The sequence below is a fragment of the Platalea leucorodia genome (assembly GCF_965183815.1).
Source record: "Platalea leucorodia genome assembly, chromosome: W".
In the NCBI taxonomy this organism is placed as follows: Eukaryota; Metazoa; Chordata; class Aves; order Pelecaniformes; family Threskiornithidae; genus Platalea; species Platalea leucorodia.
The window spans coordinates 39,341,152-39,359,738 of record NC_138859.1 but is presented as its reverse complement, the minus strand read 5'-3'; the positions used below and the strand labels follow the sequence as shown (position 1 = coordinate 39,359,738).

At 38.2% G+C, this 18,587-nt stretch overlaps 1 protein-coding gene across 3 annotated transcripts in view; it reads left to right on the top strand.

Moving 5' to 3' along the window:
* Positions 1 to 18,587, top strand: part of LOC309601683 (rapamycin-insensitive companion of mTOR-like) — an 88,951-nt gene that overhangs the window by 30,531 nt on the left and 39,833 nt on the right. For all 3 annotated transcript variants that reach the window (XM_082334850.1, XM_082334849.1, XM_082334851.1), the window contains exons 5-11: positions 4,126 to 4,257; positions 5,297 to 5,360; positions 10,353 to 10,479; positions 11,458 to 11,627; positions 11,873 to 11,940; positions 12,946 to 13,013; positions 18,059 to 18,141. In XM_082334850.1, the coding sequence (XP_082190976.1) occupies positions 4,126 to 4,257; positions 5,297 to 5,360; positions 10,353 to 10,479; positions 11,458 to 11,627; positions 11,873 to 11,940; positions 12,946 to 13,013; positions 18,059 to 18,141 (712 nt within the window). The remainder of the gene's footprint in view (positions 1 to 4,125; positions 4,258 to 5,296; positions 5,361 to 10,352; positions 10,480 to 11,457; positions 11,628 to 11,872; positions 11,941 to 12,945; positions 13,014 to 18,058; positions 18,142 to 18,587) is intronic.

Below are 18,587 nucleotides of genomic sequence, written 5' to 3'. Positions count from 1 at the left end.
TTTTTAAGTCCCCTTGAAGTTTCTCATAACAACATCCTATTCTCATTAATATAAACAACGTTGCCCTCTGTATTTCTTCCCCCCCTTCCTTTCTCCAAATCATGAATTGTATATTGAATAGTGTCTACAAAAGGAGATTGTGAACCTAGTACTCAACTGGATAAAAATCAGGACAAAATTTTGTCAGGATAAAAATCTTCCATTCACCTCCACTCTTTGAATTCATCTTTTCAGATTTTGATTTGTGAAACTACTTTTCATTACCCTATAACCTCTTTATATCCATTAATACAATCTTCGACAGCACCTTATGCCTTTTTATACACTATTGTAACTCCTTTCAAGTCTTTCAAAAGATTAGCAGAATACAGTTTGTGTAAACTCTTCTGGGTGCCAGTTTTATTTTAAGGCGATTTTTAAGATGATAAACAGTCTTCTGGAATTCTTTGGAATCCTTTTTGTATAGACCTGTTTATCACCTTTTCTCCATCTTGGCCGCTACCATTCATAATACGGTGCTAGCAAATATATGCAGACCGTTCATGTTAATGTTCTTTCCAAACACTTAGATGCGAAGCTTGATGGGCCAGTGACAATACTTATTTTCCTCCAGTTCTTCCATCATTTTCACTTCTTAGTCTAACTCATATTTAGTATAATAAAAAAGACTTCAGGATAGGAGTCTTCATGCAGACCTCTAAAGCAATGACTTAGTACAAAGAAAGTGCTTGTTTTCTCTTATTTACTTCATTCCTTCTCCCTTTCCTTTTGGGTTATCCAGTAGGTCTGATTAATTTTTCAAGTTTTATGCTTGTGGTACAGCTGAGAAGTCAGAACACACAGACACATACAGACATGCGTATGTAGGTTTTCCTACATATTTTTTTTCTGCCTGCTGTAGCATATCTTATTTGGCTTTATAAGGTCAGGTTTCTCTTTTTGCTCATGCTACATGCTCTCAGTTTTTTGGAGTTCAGTCATTGACTGGTGGGGGTTTTTTTTGTTTAGTTCTTGTTTTTAATGGAGAGGGTTTTGTTCAGCCTTGTACACTTCTATATGTCATTGCTTTCATTGGACCTTTATGGATTTTTATGGCCTTTATGTCATACAGGGCTATGTCTTTCTGGCTAGCTATATATTTTCATTGCATTCTCACTATTTAAAGATAGTGACACATCCATTTTTGGTCCCTTCTGCTTTTGGATGTTGGATCTCATGATAATGTTGTCCTTTGTTGTGGTTTCACTGTTGCCAATTCTAAATTAACTTCTGTCTACAAATTAAGAATATCCTCCTCTTGTGAGTTGTAGAACAAGCTTTCAAAGCATTAATTGCTTTTGAGAAACTATTTGTCTAAAGATTGTTTTGTTCTGCCATTCAAGATATGTTTTCCTCTCAAATATAAAAGTAATATACTTGGGGGGGGGGGGGGGGGGGGAGGGGGGAATCCAGATTCAGTATTTGGCTGTCCTAATAAATGTCACGGATAGCAACGACACTGTTTTCGTGAGTAATGGGTAACTTCTGTCCTAAAAGGAAATTCTGCTGAAGTGTCTTAAACTGGCATATCCAAACCAATTGCAAATTGCAAGGTAAAAGTCCAAATAGAAAAATATCACTAAGAACAACTGAGTCTCTTGTGCTCATCCCTCAGGCTTCCATCCCTGCAAATCTGCAATGCTAGAAACAAAGCATGATTCGTGATCTAAAGAATACCTATTATCTACTCAACACAGTTGAAGAGTTACTTCTCTTTCCTTCTGTCTGCTTTTCTTGAATTACTTGGAAATCAGTCTCTCCTAGTTCAGTTTTTTAGAGGAAGAATTTTTCTGAACCTCACAATATTGAGAATCTGTTTCTTATTTGCTTCTAGCTCAGCTTAAAGTAAACACAGACAGACAATTAGTGGCACTCTTTTTATGTGAAGAATCATATTTGATATTACAGCAATAATGGTCTTCCTGAAGTAATTCCCTACTTGGTGCTGAAAGTAATAATCAGTTCACCTTTATTTGCATATAGTATTGCAGCCTTTCTACTTTGTCTAGACATTGCCTGGAAGTAGGTTCCTGTTATAGTGACTTTTACACAGGCTGGCTGATCTGCAGAAAGATTCAGAAGATTTTGGCCTTGGAATAGCTAATTACCATGCATGACCATCCTAGAATAAGAAACGAAAAAAAAATAATCAATTTGTATAGGTTGAAATTCAGTCTCACTGGCTGAAGTATTTACATTCTTAGATATCCACTAAAACAATCCTAGTAAAATATGTGGCTGAGAGTTGTGGTTCTTTTGGTGTTTCGTGGTTTGGGGTTTCTTGTTGTTGTTGGTTTTGGTTTTGTTTTTTTTCTTTTTCTTTCTTCCTGTGTAGTCAAGCAAGAGGGGCAAATCTTTTGAGGGCCTTCAAAAGGACAGTGTGTCACTTAATACATTCAAACTCCATCTCTGGGGGTCTTCAAAATCCCCTTTCTTTTTACATAGCTAGTAAATTTAGGAAAAAACATTATGATGACAATTATGTTTAGGAAAGCTTGCCTCGGTGCAAGCAAAATGCTTTCAAAATCTGTCTAAAGAGAAACATTTTGGTTATATGTTGAAATGAAATCTGTAGAAATCTGTGCTGTGTGGGGCTGCTTAAGTTATGACTCTCTCATATTTCATGTAAACATATTGGTACTATAACATCTTTAGTGAGTGGTGCATATAATTACTTAAGGTGCAAATTTGTCTCTGTTAGGTGTCAAGACATTGTTTTGAGGACTCATGCTTATGGATTGGCAGTCTAGCAGAGGAGGAAATATTCTCCACTTGTTAATTTTCTTGAAAATTGTAACTAATCCAGAATACCTTTTCAGGACCAATATTGTGCACAGCTGTTTTGTCATAAAACAAGTCGTATACAAGTCTTGGTCATGTATCATTTCAGGGATGTACAAACTGTTCTTTTAAAAAAAAAAAAATTGGTTTGTGGCTTTTTCAGATTAATATATTATCTGCATCTGCTGGCAGGGTGAAAGTTTGCCTTCTAGGCTGTACAGGTGAATATCTCAAAGACAGAAAATACAGAATATTTCTCTTTAAAAATCAAACTTTTTATTTTAAATGAGTAGGTAGTAGCTGCATGTCAGGTGAAGTTGAGGTGCTCAACAACTTTTTTGCCTCAGTCTTCACTGGCAACCTCTCTCCTCACACCTCCCAAGTCAATGGACCATTTGATGGGGATCAGGGGGGCAGAGGTCCTCCCACTGTAAGAGAAGATCAGGTTCGTGACCACCTGAGGAACCTGAATGTACATAAGTCTATGGGTCCCAATGAGATGCATCCCAGATTCCTGAGGGAATTGGCTGATGTAGTTGCCAAGCCACTCTCCGTGATAAAGTCACGGCAGTCAGGTGAAGTCCCGGGGACTGGAAAAAGGGAAACATTGCACCCATTTTTTAAAAGGGTAGAAAGGAGGACCCTGGGAACTACCAACCTGTCAGCCTCACCTCTGTGCCTGGGAAGATCATGGAACAGATCCTCCTAGAAGCTATGCTAAGGCACATGGAGGACAGGGAGGTGATTGGAGACAGCCGGCACGGCTTCACCAAGGGCAAGTCCTGCCTGACCAACCTAGTGGCCTTCTGTGATGGAGTAACTGCATCAGGGGACGAGGGAAGAGCTATGGATGTCATCTATCTGGACTTCTGTAAAGCCTTTGACACAGTCCCCCACAATATCCTTCTCTCTAAATTGGAAGGATATAGATTGGATGGGCAGACTGTTCAGTGGACAGCAAACTGGCTGGATGGTTGCATCCAGAGAGTAGTGGTCAATGGCTCAATGTCTGGATGGAGAACAGTGACAAGTGGTGTCCCTCAGGGGTCTGTATTGGGGCCAGTGCTGTTTAATATCTTCATCAATGACATAGACAGCAGGATCGAGTGCACCCTCAGCAAGTTTGCAGATGACACCAAGCTGAGTGGTGCAGTCGGCACGCCTGAGGGACGGGATGCCATCCAGAGGGACCTGGACAGGCTGGAGAAGTGGGCCTGTGTGAACCTCATGAGGCCTCAACAAGACCAAGTGCAAGGTCCTGCACCTGGTGCTAAATAATTGTTCCCCTTGTTTTCTTCATTGTAGTCTGCGGTTAGCTTTACTAAATGAAGCAAAAGAGGTGCGAGCAGCAGGATTGCGAGCCCTCCGATATCTCATTCGAGACTCCAGTATTCTCCAGAAGGTGCTAAAGTTGAAAGTGGATTACTTGATAGCCAGGTAATTTTCTCTTCCTTCCTTGTTGTAAATTATACAATTGTAAATCACTTGTTTTTTCATGGTTGAGACAGGTGAGAAAAGGTGTTTTCATATCCTCTTACATTCTTTATATGTAGCTTTATACAAGTAATTTTTCTTCAATATGAATAATGTCCCTCTTTAAAAATAGAGGGATAATACATCACACCAGCTAATCCAAATAAAATGCTGTCCTAATATATGATATGCTATGAGTAATTAAAAAATTAGACAAATTATAGATGTTTTTGAATTGTAAATTCCATTAATCCTAAATTAATCTGTGGTGTTATTAGAAGGTTGAAACCTGAGTAATTTTCATGTCTTAAGTTGTTTTATGGGAGTTGTTCTGATTCTTTGTATTATCATAGTGCTTCGGAGCCTCTAGTACAAAGTCAGGGGAAAAAAGTAGTTCATGCCCAAGAATTTGTAATCTTAAGTATAACCCATGACACAACAGAAAAATACCAAAGGGTAAACTAATAATAAGATAATAAGATCAGCATCATGAGTAGATCTAAATATTATAATTTCTAGTGCTTCCTTTGTTAAAATCTTGTTGGATTTAATAAACTGATATATATGTGTGTGTTTCTGTTTATAAATATACACACATAGTAAATTTTAGTGTGCTGTTTAATTTTGTTGGAGCAAAAGGACTTTTCTGATCTGAGAACACACACAAAACATGTTGATGTGAAATATTACAAATACTTTGTTTAGTTTCTTTTGAAATGACAAATGTAGCTAGCTCAGAAAATATTCGTTGAAGCCGTTATGTCTTGTCACTGTATGTTTGAGAACGTTTTAGTGATTTAATTATAATGAAGATAACTGGAAAAAAAATAAAATTAAGCTAATTGACCAATCATAATGAGTATGCTTGCTGAAAAGCAGAATTTTTAAACAATCAGTCATAATATTCTTCTGTTTGTTCAATTGCATAAATATTAATGCAAGATGTTAACAACACTATCACCTTAACTGTTATAAACAAAACGTGTTTTTTAACTTCTTTTAGGTGTATTGACATACAGCAGAGTAATGAAGTAGAAAGAACACAAGCACTTCGATTAGTCAGAAAGGTAAAATCTAACTATATATGGTCTTATCAGCTATGCCAGTCAGCTGTGCTGACTCCAAGTTTTCTCCATCAGCAGTTTTTGTTTCACATAGTCTCTAATACCTTACCTTACTTTATCATGTGAGAAGAAATTATAGCTGATAATTCAAAAGAGAAGGAGGGGTAGTGCTGAGACTTGGTTTGATTTTAATCTCTTACCACTGAGAATCTTGAGTGGGCTAGAAAAATCCTGCTAATTTTCCTTTGATAAAGATCAAACTGGACAATATTTGGGAAAAAATTATCAAATGATGAATGCAAGGGTATAAGAACCATATTATTATGTTTCATCTAATGATTTAACTTTATTGTATAGTGTGTTTAAGCATCTGTAAATCAAGGATGGAAGATTTTCTGTCATTTGAGAAATGAGGCAAATTGCCATCGCTGGAATAATCAGATGAAGGAATGCTTCTAGCCTTATTGCTTTATCCATAGAGGTTGATGCTATCTGTAGTTCTTTTCTCAGATACACAATAAGACATAGTTAATCTGTGGTGGTTACTGTATTGTGTACCTATGGACGTGAGATGTTTGAAGCTGTGGTAGTTGCATTTTCAAGTTCATCCTAGAGAAATAGGCATATACAGCTACTGAAGCTATTTTTTTCAGGCAGTATAGTACTCTGCCTTTGTACTGGACTTTGCTATTCTTTATCTTGCTTATGTTCTTCTACTTCTACTGAGCATCTTAGGAAAAACTACCAAAGACTCAAGTAAGGTTTGAAGTAGTTGGAAGAATTGTTCCCCAGGAGCACTGTGTGTGTTTAATCTATTTTGTGTGTACATGTATTTTTTTAATATATATATTTAGGTTGAAAATATGGAAGCTTGATATGCAATTTCTTTTCTTAAAATGAGCTTACTTGGTTTCTTACAGAAGAGACAATATGCTTTATTAACAGTTGTGCCAAATAGAGTTTTAAAGCTTAAACACCCACCCCACCCAAACAAACAAAAAACACAACCATAAAGGAATGGATCCTTGAGGAAGTCACAATTTATAAAAGTACTTTGTTAATCTGGTTTAAAAAAGAGCTTCAGTGTAGGGCCAGAATAATTTAAATCAGAAGATGGAATGGAAACACATTTATAATGAATTGTTTTTATTTGGGTCAGAAATTTGTCCTCATATTCCTGGGCTTTCTTGAACATTTCCTAGTTGAGCAAAGACTTCTGTCTTGCTTGAAAGAAACAAGAGGAAGCAAGAGAAATAAATCCATTAGTTTGACTTTAAAAAATGATCCTGAAAGATAAACATATAAAAAAAATCATATGGCTGATCACAATTGCTTTTTTTTCTCCATCATTGTACAAGGATGCTGTACATGGGATGTACATGCATGGAATGTACATGCCGTACAGGGATGCTGATGGTTCTGCAATGCTGAGAACTATGTTGATGAATGATGTTTCCTAACATCTTTTGCTACCTAGAACATCTTTGTTTCTTAAAAAATGATGTTAGACAAACAAAAAGCCACCCAACCTGGCTACAAGTAAAGTTAACACCTTTTTCATGTCCTGTCTGGGCTGCAGCAGTTAAACATGCATTGGCACAGAGCAGTCAATACTTGAAAAAAACTCTCTCTCACAAAGGATGCTGTGACACATGTCCTGAATGGCACATTCTGTATTTTCACAATGTCTTTTTATTACCCTGCTCTTGCCCTTTTCCCATCTCTCCTCATCTCCCATAAGATCTCAGACTCAGTAGTAGATACCAGGATTCCTAAAAGATTATATGAAGGTCTTAGGAGAGGAGAATAAATGGCAAATAGAACAATCAGATTTAATTAATTTGTGCAGGAGATAATTTACTATGAGCTGTGGAAGAGCTGAACTGGGTTCCACCAGTATCTCAGAACTATTGTTTTCTGTTCCAAAGTATGGATGCAATTCTTTAACCTCATCTTTGATAGCAAAAATGCCCATGTAAGAATAGCATAGATATAAAACTTTAAAACATTCTCTCACTTTCTTCTCTTTGTTTTCATAGAGTAGAAGAACAAAATGGAAAATATTAATCCTGTTTTATGAATTTATAAAAGACACTTAATGATGAACTTGTTTAAAAAACAGTGCAGGTTAAAGTAGTGTAGGAAGAGAAAAGAAAAACAACTTTAAAAAAAAATCAGAAACCAAGTTTAAAAAGTTTAAAGACTTTTGAGTGCTCATATTCTCTTTTGACTATACTCTGTGGGGCAGTGTTAATAGAATCATAGAATCATTTAGGTTGGAAAAGACCCTTAAGATCATCAAGTCCAATCATTAACCTAACACTACCGAGTCCACCACTAAACCATGTCCCTAAGCACCACATCTACGTGTCTTTTAAATATCTCCAGGGATGGAGACTCAACCACTTCCCTGGGCAGCCTGTTCCAATGCTTGACCACCCTTTTGGTGAAGAAATTTTTCCTAATATCCAACCTAAACTTCCCCTGGTGCAGCTTGAGGCTGTTTCCTCTCATCCTATCGCTTGTTACTTGGGAGAAGAGACCGACCCCCACCTGGCTACAACCTCCTTTCAGGTAGTTGTAGAGAGCAATAAGGTCTCCCCTCAGCCTCCTCTTCTCCAGACTAAACAACCCCAGCTCCCTCAGCCGTTCCTCATAAGACTCGTGCTCTAGACCCTTCACCAACTTCATTGCCCTTCTTTGGACGCTCTCCAGCACCTCGATGTCCTTCTTGTAGTGAGGGGCCCAAAACTGAACGCAGTATTCAAGTTTAGTACTATTACCTCTACATTTCCTAATAAGAGCTTTGTAATTTAGCAGTGCTTCAGAAAGTGTTTCTCCATCTAATAGAATTCATTCTGCCCATTTTTTAATAATTTAATAGGCAGAAAATTTTATCTTCAAAGCAGAAGTCAGGGTGAGGTATAATATGAACCACCTTCTTCCTTTTTTTTTAAAGGAATATTTAAAGACCAAATTCACAGTGTTTGTTACTTATTTCATCATAGCTGCTTATAAGTAGCTTTGTATCACCTGTCCTTGGTCTTTAGAATTGCATTTCAATATGTAGAGCAGAATGAAAGCAAATGGATTGTATTTATTATTTGCATTTATTCTACTCTTGTATTTATTTTCCGTCCCTGGAGATATTTAAAAGACACATAGATGTGGCGCTTAAGGACATGGTTTAGTGGTGGACTTGGCAGTGTTAGGTTAACGGTTGGACTCTGATCTTAAGGGTCTTTTCCAACCTAAATGATTCTATGATTCTACTAAAATACTTGGAATTGAATATTAAAAGAAAGAAATCTTTCCTTCTCATGTCTTAAAACCAAAGAAAACAACGAAGCAAAACAGCCTTAAGAGGCTGCTTGTGTCCTCACACTTAAGTATATGTCAATGTCAGTAGAAAAAAAGGTTATAATTTTGTGGAGTAGATTGGTACACCCATTCTATTCCTAATTCTTGTTACTTCATGCCATTATAAAAGTGAAAGACTGGGTGGGTGGGAAGAGTTTGGGTTTTATTTAGAGTCCTATATTAAAGCTTCTTGTTTTATGGGTGACAACATTATGTATAACAAGAAGTTTCTCAAAAACATATCTTAAAAATAAACTTGTTGAAGCGTTCAAATATATTTGTCCTAATGGTTGATATCTTCTCATTTTAATATTCTTTGCAAAGAGGGGGGAAAAAAGTAATCCTCTTTGAACAAATATCTGTAAGACATCTAAGGGAGCTGTAAAATGAATATAGGACAAAACAATTTTGGAAAAATAATGGAGATAAGCCTGCTTCTGTTGGAAACAAGGGTTATTAAATTAAACCTTGGTTAGTCATTCTTCAATTAAAAAAATAAAAACAATTTGCAATAAATTTGAGACAGAATAGAAGAACAGATTTTAACAGCCAATGCTCCTTTACACTACTGAAGAGCTTCTGTGCCATGGACATCCTCAGCTGCTAGTTTAGGACAAGCAGAATTTATACCAGATGAAGGAGCAAGACCCTGTGCTCACATTAAAGGCAAAAAAAACCCCCGCTCCACCCCCACCCCCCCAAGAGACTTTGACTACAAAGGCTGAGTAGCTCTATTCACATTTTTTCATAGTTTGCTAAAATTAAATATACATATTCTGTATATTGTGGAACATGAATATCACTAAAGTTAAACAGATGTATTACTAAGGGGAAATAGTTTTTTTTGGTCTGACTGCTTAAAAAGGGAACAACATAATTTGTTATAGCCAACTCAACCACGTCACATTTTTTTCTACTAATAAATAAAATTGAGATGTTAAAAAATGCTCGATATCCACTAAACATTTAAAAACTTTTTAAGTTTAACCTGCTTAAAGTGTGTGTGTTTTTTGTGACATATAGATACATAACTTATGATGAAGTTGTATTATACTGCAGTTTTAGGAAGATCAGGTACTATACAAGAGGATATAGGGGTGTTGTCGACAGTTGCCTTCCAAATACTATAGCAACTTCTTTTGCTGACTGTCCTTTTTTGTAGTCTGCAGCAGCCTAAGGATCTCTCTACAAAACAAGAGAGTTTAGTCTTGGCTAATTAAAAAGTTGAATAGGTATTGAAGATAGATATCTGGTGCAGTATGAATGAATCTTCTAGAAGAGTTTGTAATCTACTCTGTTATTGGATAGCGTTCTCTGTCGATAAAGAAATTCTTGGAAAAAATCTGAAGAAGGTAGCAGTAGTTCTCTCTGCAACAGTCAGGGTTTTTTTTTTTTTTAACCCTTTCTTATTATAATAATATAAAAATAAAAAACTGAAGCAGGAAGAAAATGGTAAATTGGCAAATGAAGAATTTCAAAAATAAAATAAAGTGTTTTGAGGATTTGCAAGATACAACCAAGTAATATACGGAGTGGTCTGGTAGCATCTAGGAAACAAAATGCAAGTGAATCTGTGAGTATATTTAGAGAAATATTATGAAGAAACCAGAGGGCTTTTTCTTTCACTTCTGGCAGATGATCACTGTGAATGCTTCATTGTTCCCCAGTTCTATTACTAATTCTTTGATAGCAGTTGGAAATGATGGTCTTCAAGAAAGAGACAGAATGGTTCGAGCGTGTATAGCGATTATCTGTGAACTAGGTAAGATAACTGAAAGGTAATTAAGAAAAATTTTGATGTGGTTGTCATCAGTCTTCTAAGAGATTCTCTTCTGTGGGTTCATATTAAATAGATTGTATTCAAATAATTAAGGGTATTTGTTTAATAACTAATGAATCAGATGTTAAATGTTCTTAATGTCCATTTCATATATTTTAGTCATTAGTTTGATATAAAACAAAATCACTTTAACTTAAAATCAAAATCTCTTAAGTGAAGTACCTGAAGATTTCAGGTACTATACTTTCCTTTAAGACTTGCCAATTTTTGTGTTACCTTAAAAATGTTTCCCTGCTGCAGTTGATGTTTCTAAAACTAATGGATTGGAAGTAGGGAAAATTCCATACATGAGGTGCTGACAAATGTACAAGTGTTCAGAGAAGTACAAAGCATTTTCCTTTAAAAATTTTTTTTCAGTGGGTACTGTGGTTAGCTGGCTTCTGGAAGTCAGTAAAGGCTATCGGGACAGTGATTTATACTAATGCCCTATACTTGTATGTGGATGCTGATTTTAAAAGGTTTTTTTTTCAGTTTTGTATCAGTCAATGAGAAATAACTTCAGCAACATTTTCAAGATACAAGCTTCTGTTTTAAAGAACTAAACAATCTGTTACTCATGTATATTCTAGTATAAATATTTTATCCATGTCAGTCCAGTGAAGCACAAAACCTTTTTGCAGGGAAATCCAGACACTACTGTATGGAAACTTGGTTGGAAATAAGTTGGGAAATTGCTGCACAATGGTGACTGACTGACCAGTATTTTTGTGGGTGATAAATTAATCAAAAATCTCAATTTATTTCTAATGTCAGTTATTAAAAGCTTTATTGTGTGCCTCAGCAGTGTTCAGGAAGAAAAAGATACATGTACTAAACAGACAACAAGTTTGTTGTATTGGAAGTCATGAAATGTTTTCTTTCCTATCACTGGCTGGAAGTGACGTGTTTTTCTTTATTTAGCACTTCAGAATCCCGAGGTGGTGGCTCTTCGGGGTGGTTTAAGTACCATCTTGAAAAATGTGATTGATTGTCAGCTAAGCCGAATAAATGAGGCTCTGATAACTACAGTTTTGCACCTCATTAATCATCCAAAGACCCGACAGTATGTGCGAGCAGATGTAGAGTTAGAGGTGGGTTCAGTTTTACTTGTTTAGTGACAGAAGTTAAACATCGTATTACTAATGAAAATGTTTAATTTTCACTTCAGATTTCACCCTCTGTATTAGTGCAAAATGTTTAAATGCAACATTTTAGGCTAAGAGCTTAATGATTTATAAAGCAGGAATAACATGACAGATTGGAGTGGGACTGAGGAAAGGGCAAGACCTGTTAACTATTCTCGTGTGAAAGTAATGCATGTCTCTCTTCTGTTTAGCGAATTTTAGCTCCTTACACAGACTTTCACTACAGGCATAATCCAGACACAGCAGAAGGACAACTCAAGTAAGTGTTAGTGCTGCTACTTATGCTACCAGTTGTGTTCATGGTACTGGAATTAAACTATTTTTGTTTCCAAAGTGACAAAATAAAAGCAATTAGCTAATATTAAACTATTTGAACATGATAGCAGGTTAGAATGCAACTTCCTAAAATATTGTTAAGCGTTTCAGATTTAAAAGGGAAAATTAGTTTTACCCTTCTTCCCCCCATTATATTTATTTTACTTAAAAAATCATCACAGTCATAATTATTTACTTCAGGTATGGGTTTCTTTTTATCTAGCTTTAAACATCCACAATGAGGAGTTTGCATTTGAGCTAGTTTTATAATTGATGGTTGTATGGTCAGGCTCAGAAATGGAAATGAGATGTTCCAACTTGATATCGGGGGTGGGGTGTGTGTGGGGTAGAATTCTGTGGGGCCAGTCAAGTGTTGGAACAGGCTGTCCAGAGAGGTCCTGCAGCCTTCATCCTTGAGAGTTTCTGAGACCCAACTGGATAAAGCCTTGCGTATACTCTGGTCTGGTCTCAGAGCTGACAACTTCTTTGTGCAGGAGTTTGGACTAGAGACCTCCTGAGATTGCTTCCAACTTGAATTATTCAGTAATTTTTTTTTGTTATTATCCTCAAATGGCAATAGACGCTTAGGTCTGTGTAACTGAATCAGTGTCCAAGTAGCCCCTGCTGTAGTCTTACTGTCAGTGGAGGCTTCAGAGTGAATCATCTGACCAAATATAGGTGTTTACTTTTGATGTGATCCTCCTACTGTGGAACCTCCACTGAAAAGGGAAAATAACAATACTTAAAAAATTCTAATCTTTGTGTGTACACATTGCATACATATATATATATATACACACACGTATATGTATGTAACAGATTTTTCTTACTCTGGATTTTGTCCTCCATCTAAAATTTCAGTTAACTACTTTTTACTTGCTATGTTAGTAACACTGTTTGTTTTACAGTAATTAACCGTGTATTGTGACATTTGTTATTTTAATGACAGAGAGGACAGAGAAGCACGGTTCCTAGCTAGTAAAATGGGAATAGTGGCAGCATTTCGATCATGGGCAGGTAAGATTTGTTTGTTTGTTTGTTTGTTTGAAATTGCATGATTGGAAGGGGAATTTTATTTTCTAGTGTAAAAGAGTGGTTTATTTAAGCACAGAATCTGTCTCTCTTGACAAGACACAGCTTTTTTTTTTTTTTTTTAAAGTATAGAATGCTATGTAAGTTGTACCTTGGTGGTATTTGACATTTGATGGGTGAGAGGATGTTGAAAATAGCATCATATCATAAGAATTTGCCTTTGAGATTGTTCTGCCACTGTAAATAAGAAATCTATTTGTCTATGCGAAGAGATATCAACAGAATAGTGTCATTAGCACCTGCTTTAACCAAGTGCTATAGTTGAAGATAAATCGCAGTATAGACATAGTTTTGGGTTTTTCATGTAGAAGACATTTCTAAATCGAAAAAGCAGGTTTTTGCATTTTTCTAAATCCTTTCTCTACAATATTACAATATCTAAGATAAAGATATTGCCTCAGGGACTGCTGGTTCTTTTAGTCAAGACAGTGTCTTGCAAATAAACTAAATCAGTTGATATGACCATTTACCAAAATTTCGGTTAGGATTTTTACAGGCTGTACTTAGGAAAGATTCAGACTGTATAGAAAGGCTTTTGCTTGTAAGACTATTTGCTTTATTTTTTAATGTTCTGAAAATGATCCGTAAGCTTAATTTAACATTCAGGTACCCTTCAAAAGTTGCCCACATGTGTTCTCACTTGCTTGGGGAGGAAGCTTGGAAAGTTTGTGACAACTTTGAAACTTCTGAGAAGCAGTTTCCAATAGGAGTGTTGCTGCATCTTCCTTAACTCAGACACTTAGAACTAATAGCATAAGCCTGAAAAGTTCAAGTGACTGAAGAAACAGTTGTCTTGGAATATCACAGAATCATAGAATCGTCAAGGTTGGAAAAGACCCTTAAGATCATCGACTCCAACCGTTAACCTGTCACTGCCAAGTCCATCTATACCAAGCACCGTATCTATCCGTTCTTTAAATACCTCCAGGGATGGAGACTCAACCACTTCCCTGGGCAGCCTGTTCCAATGCTTGACCACCCTTTCGGTGAAGAAGTTTTTCCTAATATCTAACCTAAACCTCCCCTGGTGCAGCTAGAGGCCGTTTCCTCTCGTTCTGTCACTCATTACTAGGGAGAAGAGACCGACCCCTACCTGGCTACAGCCTCCTTTCAGGTAGTTGTAGAGAGCAATAAGGTCTCCCCTCAGCCTCCTCTTCTCCAGACTAAACAACCCCAGCTCCCTCAGCCGCTCCTCCTAAGACTTGTTCTCTAGACCCTTCACCAACTTCGTTGCCCTTCTTTGGGCACGCTCCAGCACCTCAATGTCCTTCTTGTAGTGAGGGGCCCAAAACTGAACACAGTATTCGAGGTGTGGCCTCACCAGTGCCGAGTACAGGGGCACTATCACCTCCCTGGTCCTGCTGGCCACACTATTCCTGATACAAGCCACGATGCCATTGGCCCTCTTGGCCACCTGGGCACACTGCTGGCTCATGTTCAGGCGGCTGTCAACCAACACCCCCAGGTCCTTTTCCACCAAGCAGCTCTCCAGCCACTCCTCCCCAAGCCTGTAGCGTTGCATGGGGTTGTTGTGACCTAAGTGCAGGACCCGGCACTTAGCCTTGTTGAACCTCATACAGTTGGCCCCAGCCCAACGATCCAGCCTGTCCAGGTCCCTCTGCAGGGCCTTCCTACCCTCCAGCAGATCGACACTTCCACCCAACTTGGTGTCGTCTGCAAACTTCCTGAGGGTGCACTCAATCCCCTCATCCAGATCATCAATGAAGATATTGAACAGGACCGGCCCCAACACTGAGCCCTGGGGAACACCACTCGTGACCGGCCGCCAACTGGATTTGACTCCATTCACCACCACTCTCTGGGCTCAGCCGTCCAGCCAGTTTTTAACCCAGCACAGAGTGCACTTATCCAAGCCGTGACCAGCCAGCTTCTCCAGGAGAATGCTGTGGGAGACAGTGTCAAAGGCCTTACTAAAGTCCAAGTAGACAACATCCACAGCCTTCCCCTCATCCACTAAGCGGGTCACCTTGTCATAGAAGGAGACCAGGTTAGTGAAGCAGGACCTCCCTTTCATAAACCCATGCTGGCTGTTACTTGCTGTGGTACTTTCACTGTTATATGTTCTTCCTTTTTGTTTTTTATATTACTTGTTATGTTGGAGACTAACATCTTAACAGTTTTTAGTACAAAAATGTCCTTACACTGTCAGTCTTGCCAAAGGACATGTAGCAAAACCAGGCTTGAGGCTGTTACTGGTTTTGGGTTTTTTTGTTGTGGCTTTTTGGGTGTTTTTTTGGTTGTGGGTTTTTTTTTTTTTTTGTTTGGGTTTTTTTTTTCCTGTCCGTACTGTCTGCTTTGTTTTACTGTTCTGCTCTCCTTATTCTCCAGACTGGGTTATTCTTTAGAGCTAGTTACTGTGTCCTTTATCCTCATGTGCGATCATGTCCTTAGAGTTGAAATTGGGGCATGCAGCAATGACTGCATGCACCCAAATCTATTCCTGCATTGCATTTGGGATGTGGCCATGTATTGGGTTTGCATGGCAAGGTTTTGGTAGCAGGGGGCTACAGGGGTGGCTTCTGTGAGAAGCTGCTAGAAGCTTCCCCCGTGTCCAATAGAGCCGATGCCAGCTGGCTCCAAGACAGACCTGCCGCTGGCCAAGGCTGAGCCAATCAGCAATGGTGGTAGCGCCTCTGGGATAACATATTTAAGAAGGGGAAAAAAAAAAAAATTGCGCAACTGCAGCCAAAGAGAGGAGTGAGAATATGTGAGAGAAACAACTCTGCAGACACCAAGGTCAGTGAAGGAGGGGGAAGAGGTGATCCAGGCACCGGAGCAGAGATTCCCCTGCAGCCTGTGATGAAGACCATGGTGATGCAGGCTGTCCCCCTGCAGCCCAACGAGGTTAACAGTGGAGCAGATATCCACCTGCAGCCCATGGAGGACCCCACGCCGGAGCAGGTGGATGCCTGAAGTGTGTGGAGCAGGCTCCTGGCAGGACCTGTGACCCCGTGGAGAGAGGACCCCACGCTGGAGCAGGTTTGCTGGCAGGACTTGTGACCCCGTGGGGGACCCATGCTGGAGCAGTCTGTTCCTGAATGACTGCACTCCATGGAAGGGACCCACGCTGGAGCAGTTCGTGAAGAACTACAGCCCATGGGAAGGACTCATGTTGGAGAAGTTTGTGGAGGACTGTCTCCTGTGGGAGGGACCCCACTCTGGAGCCAGGAGAAGACTGTGAGTCCTCCTCCCCCTGAGGAGGAAGGAGTGGCAGAAACAATGTGCGATGAACTGACTACAACCCTCATTCCCCATCCCCCTGGGCGGCTTGGGGCCAGGTGGTAGAGAAATCAGGAGTGAAGTTGAGCCCAGGAAGAAGGGAGGGGTGGGGGGAAGGTGTTTTAAGACTTGTTTTTATTTCTCATTACCCTACTCTGATTTGTTTGGTAATAAATTAAGCTAATTTCCCGAGTTGAGTGTGTTTTGCCTGTGACGGTAATTGCTGAGTGATCTCCCTGGCCTTATTTGGACCCATGAGCCTTTTGTCATATTTTTTTCTTCCCTGTCCAGCTGAGGAGGGGGAGCGATAGAGCGGTTTGGTGGGCACCTGGTGGCCAGCCAATGTCAGCCCACCACAGGCCATTATATGCTCTTGGGTGGCGGGTGAGGCCTCTGAGGTACACTGTGGAACATATTTAAATGCTATTAATGTGTATGTGGCCACACGTGCTTGTCATAAGTTTTTGTGACATGAAAGTTTTGAACTTGAGGACTTTCTTCAAGTTCATATAAAGCACATCATTAAAGTTAAATTTGTATTAGTGAAAATAAATAGATGAGTAGGTGATACTTTTCATCTTTTAGTAATTTTTAATGAATGAATATTTGGGTTTATTGATAATATGTAAGACAAAAAGGTGTGCAAACCTGGCTTCTTTTTGTTCATTTAAAGTTGCATTTTGGAGGAACTTGTTTGTTTTCTGGATAGCACATTACTGTAAGTTTTAATTTATTCTGTGATGTATGAAGAGATATGGTCAAGGAAACGAGCAAGGTTTTTGCAGCCACATTTTGAATGAAGAGATTGTATGCAATTTGAGGCTGAAATTCAGTGTAATCATTAGTTTCAGGTGGTATTCTGTAACATTTATAAACAATTTGAGGGTTTGCCCTGTTAATATTTCAGTATTAAACTGAGTAGAAATATAGTGCAAAAGGACCAAATTATAAGAGATTTTATGCAAAGTAAAATCAACTGTATTGAAAAGAAGGAAGAAATGTTTTACGAGGATGATGAAACACTGGAACAGGTTGCCCAGAGAGGTGGTAGGTGCCCCATCCCTGGAACCATTCAAGGTCAGGTTGGATGGGGCTCTGAGCATCCTGGTCTAGTTGAAGATGTCCCTGCTCGTTGCAGGAGGGTTGGACTAGATGACCTTTAATGGTCCCTTCCAACCCAAAGTAGTCTATGATTCTATGAAAATTCTGGAGATGAGCACTTGTCATTTGGGAAAAGATGATTAAAAACAATGCACAGAGAATGTTATTCCAAGTATATTTAAACTCTCTGTTTAGAATTCACCTAAGATTAAAGGTAACTAAATAAATTATTAGTTTAAGATACAGCTTTTGATGGAGAAACTGCTCACAGTTCTGCTAAGATGTTGCATTTCTTTCAGGTTTAAGATATATTCTTTACGGACGATTTTGCCTTTTCTTTCTGCCATTCCTTCCATGTAAATGTTAGTTTTGCAGATAATTTGAGAATACTGTTCACAATAGAAAGGGTAAAAATAGCTATAGTTTTTAATGAAGAAACAAAGTTTTGTGATTAGAAAGCTTTGTTAAACATTGATTAGAAAGGAGATGACATTATAAAGGTGAAAAATGTTTGATTGGTAATTTTTATCATCTGTGCTTGCATTCTAACTTGAAATCAAATTTAACAGTGTGTCTAATGCTTTTTTTGTTTGGTGATGGAAAATTATTATGTATTTAATGTTTTTTAGGTATTATCAGTCTGTGCAAACCTGGAAATTCTGGGATTCAGTCTCTTATTGGGGTACTCTGTATACCAAATATGGAAATACGGGTAGGTGGTAAATATTTAGTACTGATATAGGAATAATATTGGATGTTTTAATTAACATTTAAAATTTTAACAATTTTATCAGTTTTAGTGGTTTAAATGCAAACTCCAATTATGAGACCACTAGCCTCAAGTTTATTTTACCCCCAAGTCTAAGTCTATAATTCCATTATAAAATTCCTGTGTGATCTTAAGCAAGTTGCTTGCTTTTTCTGTATCGGCTCCTTACACATAAAATGAGAATGGAATCACACACTGTATGTCTTAGAGGAGGGAATGGAGGAGAGAAAAGTGCATAAATTAATTTTTACTCTGGCCACAAGTCAAAGCAAATTCACAGTAGCTGCAGTTATGAGTTTAAAGAATTGAATCTGAGATAAATAAAAATGTTTCTTCCCATTTACCTGCTAAATGAAGAAGTTGATGGTGGCAGCACTAACTGTTCTAAA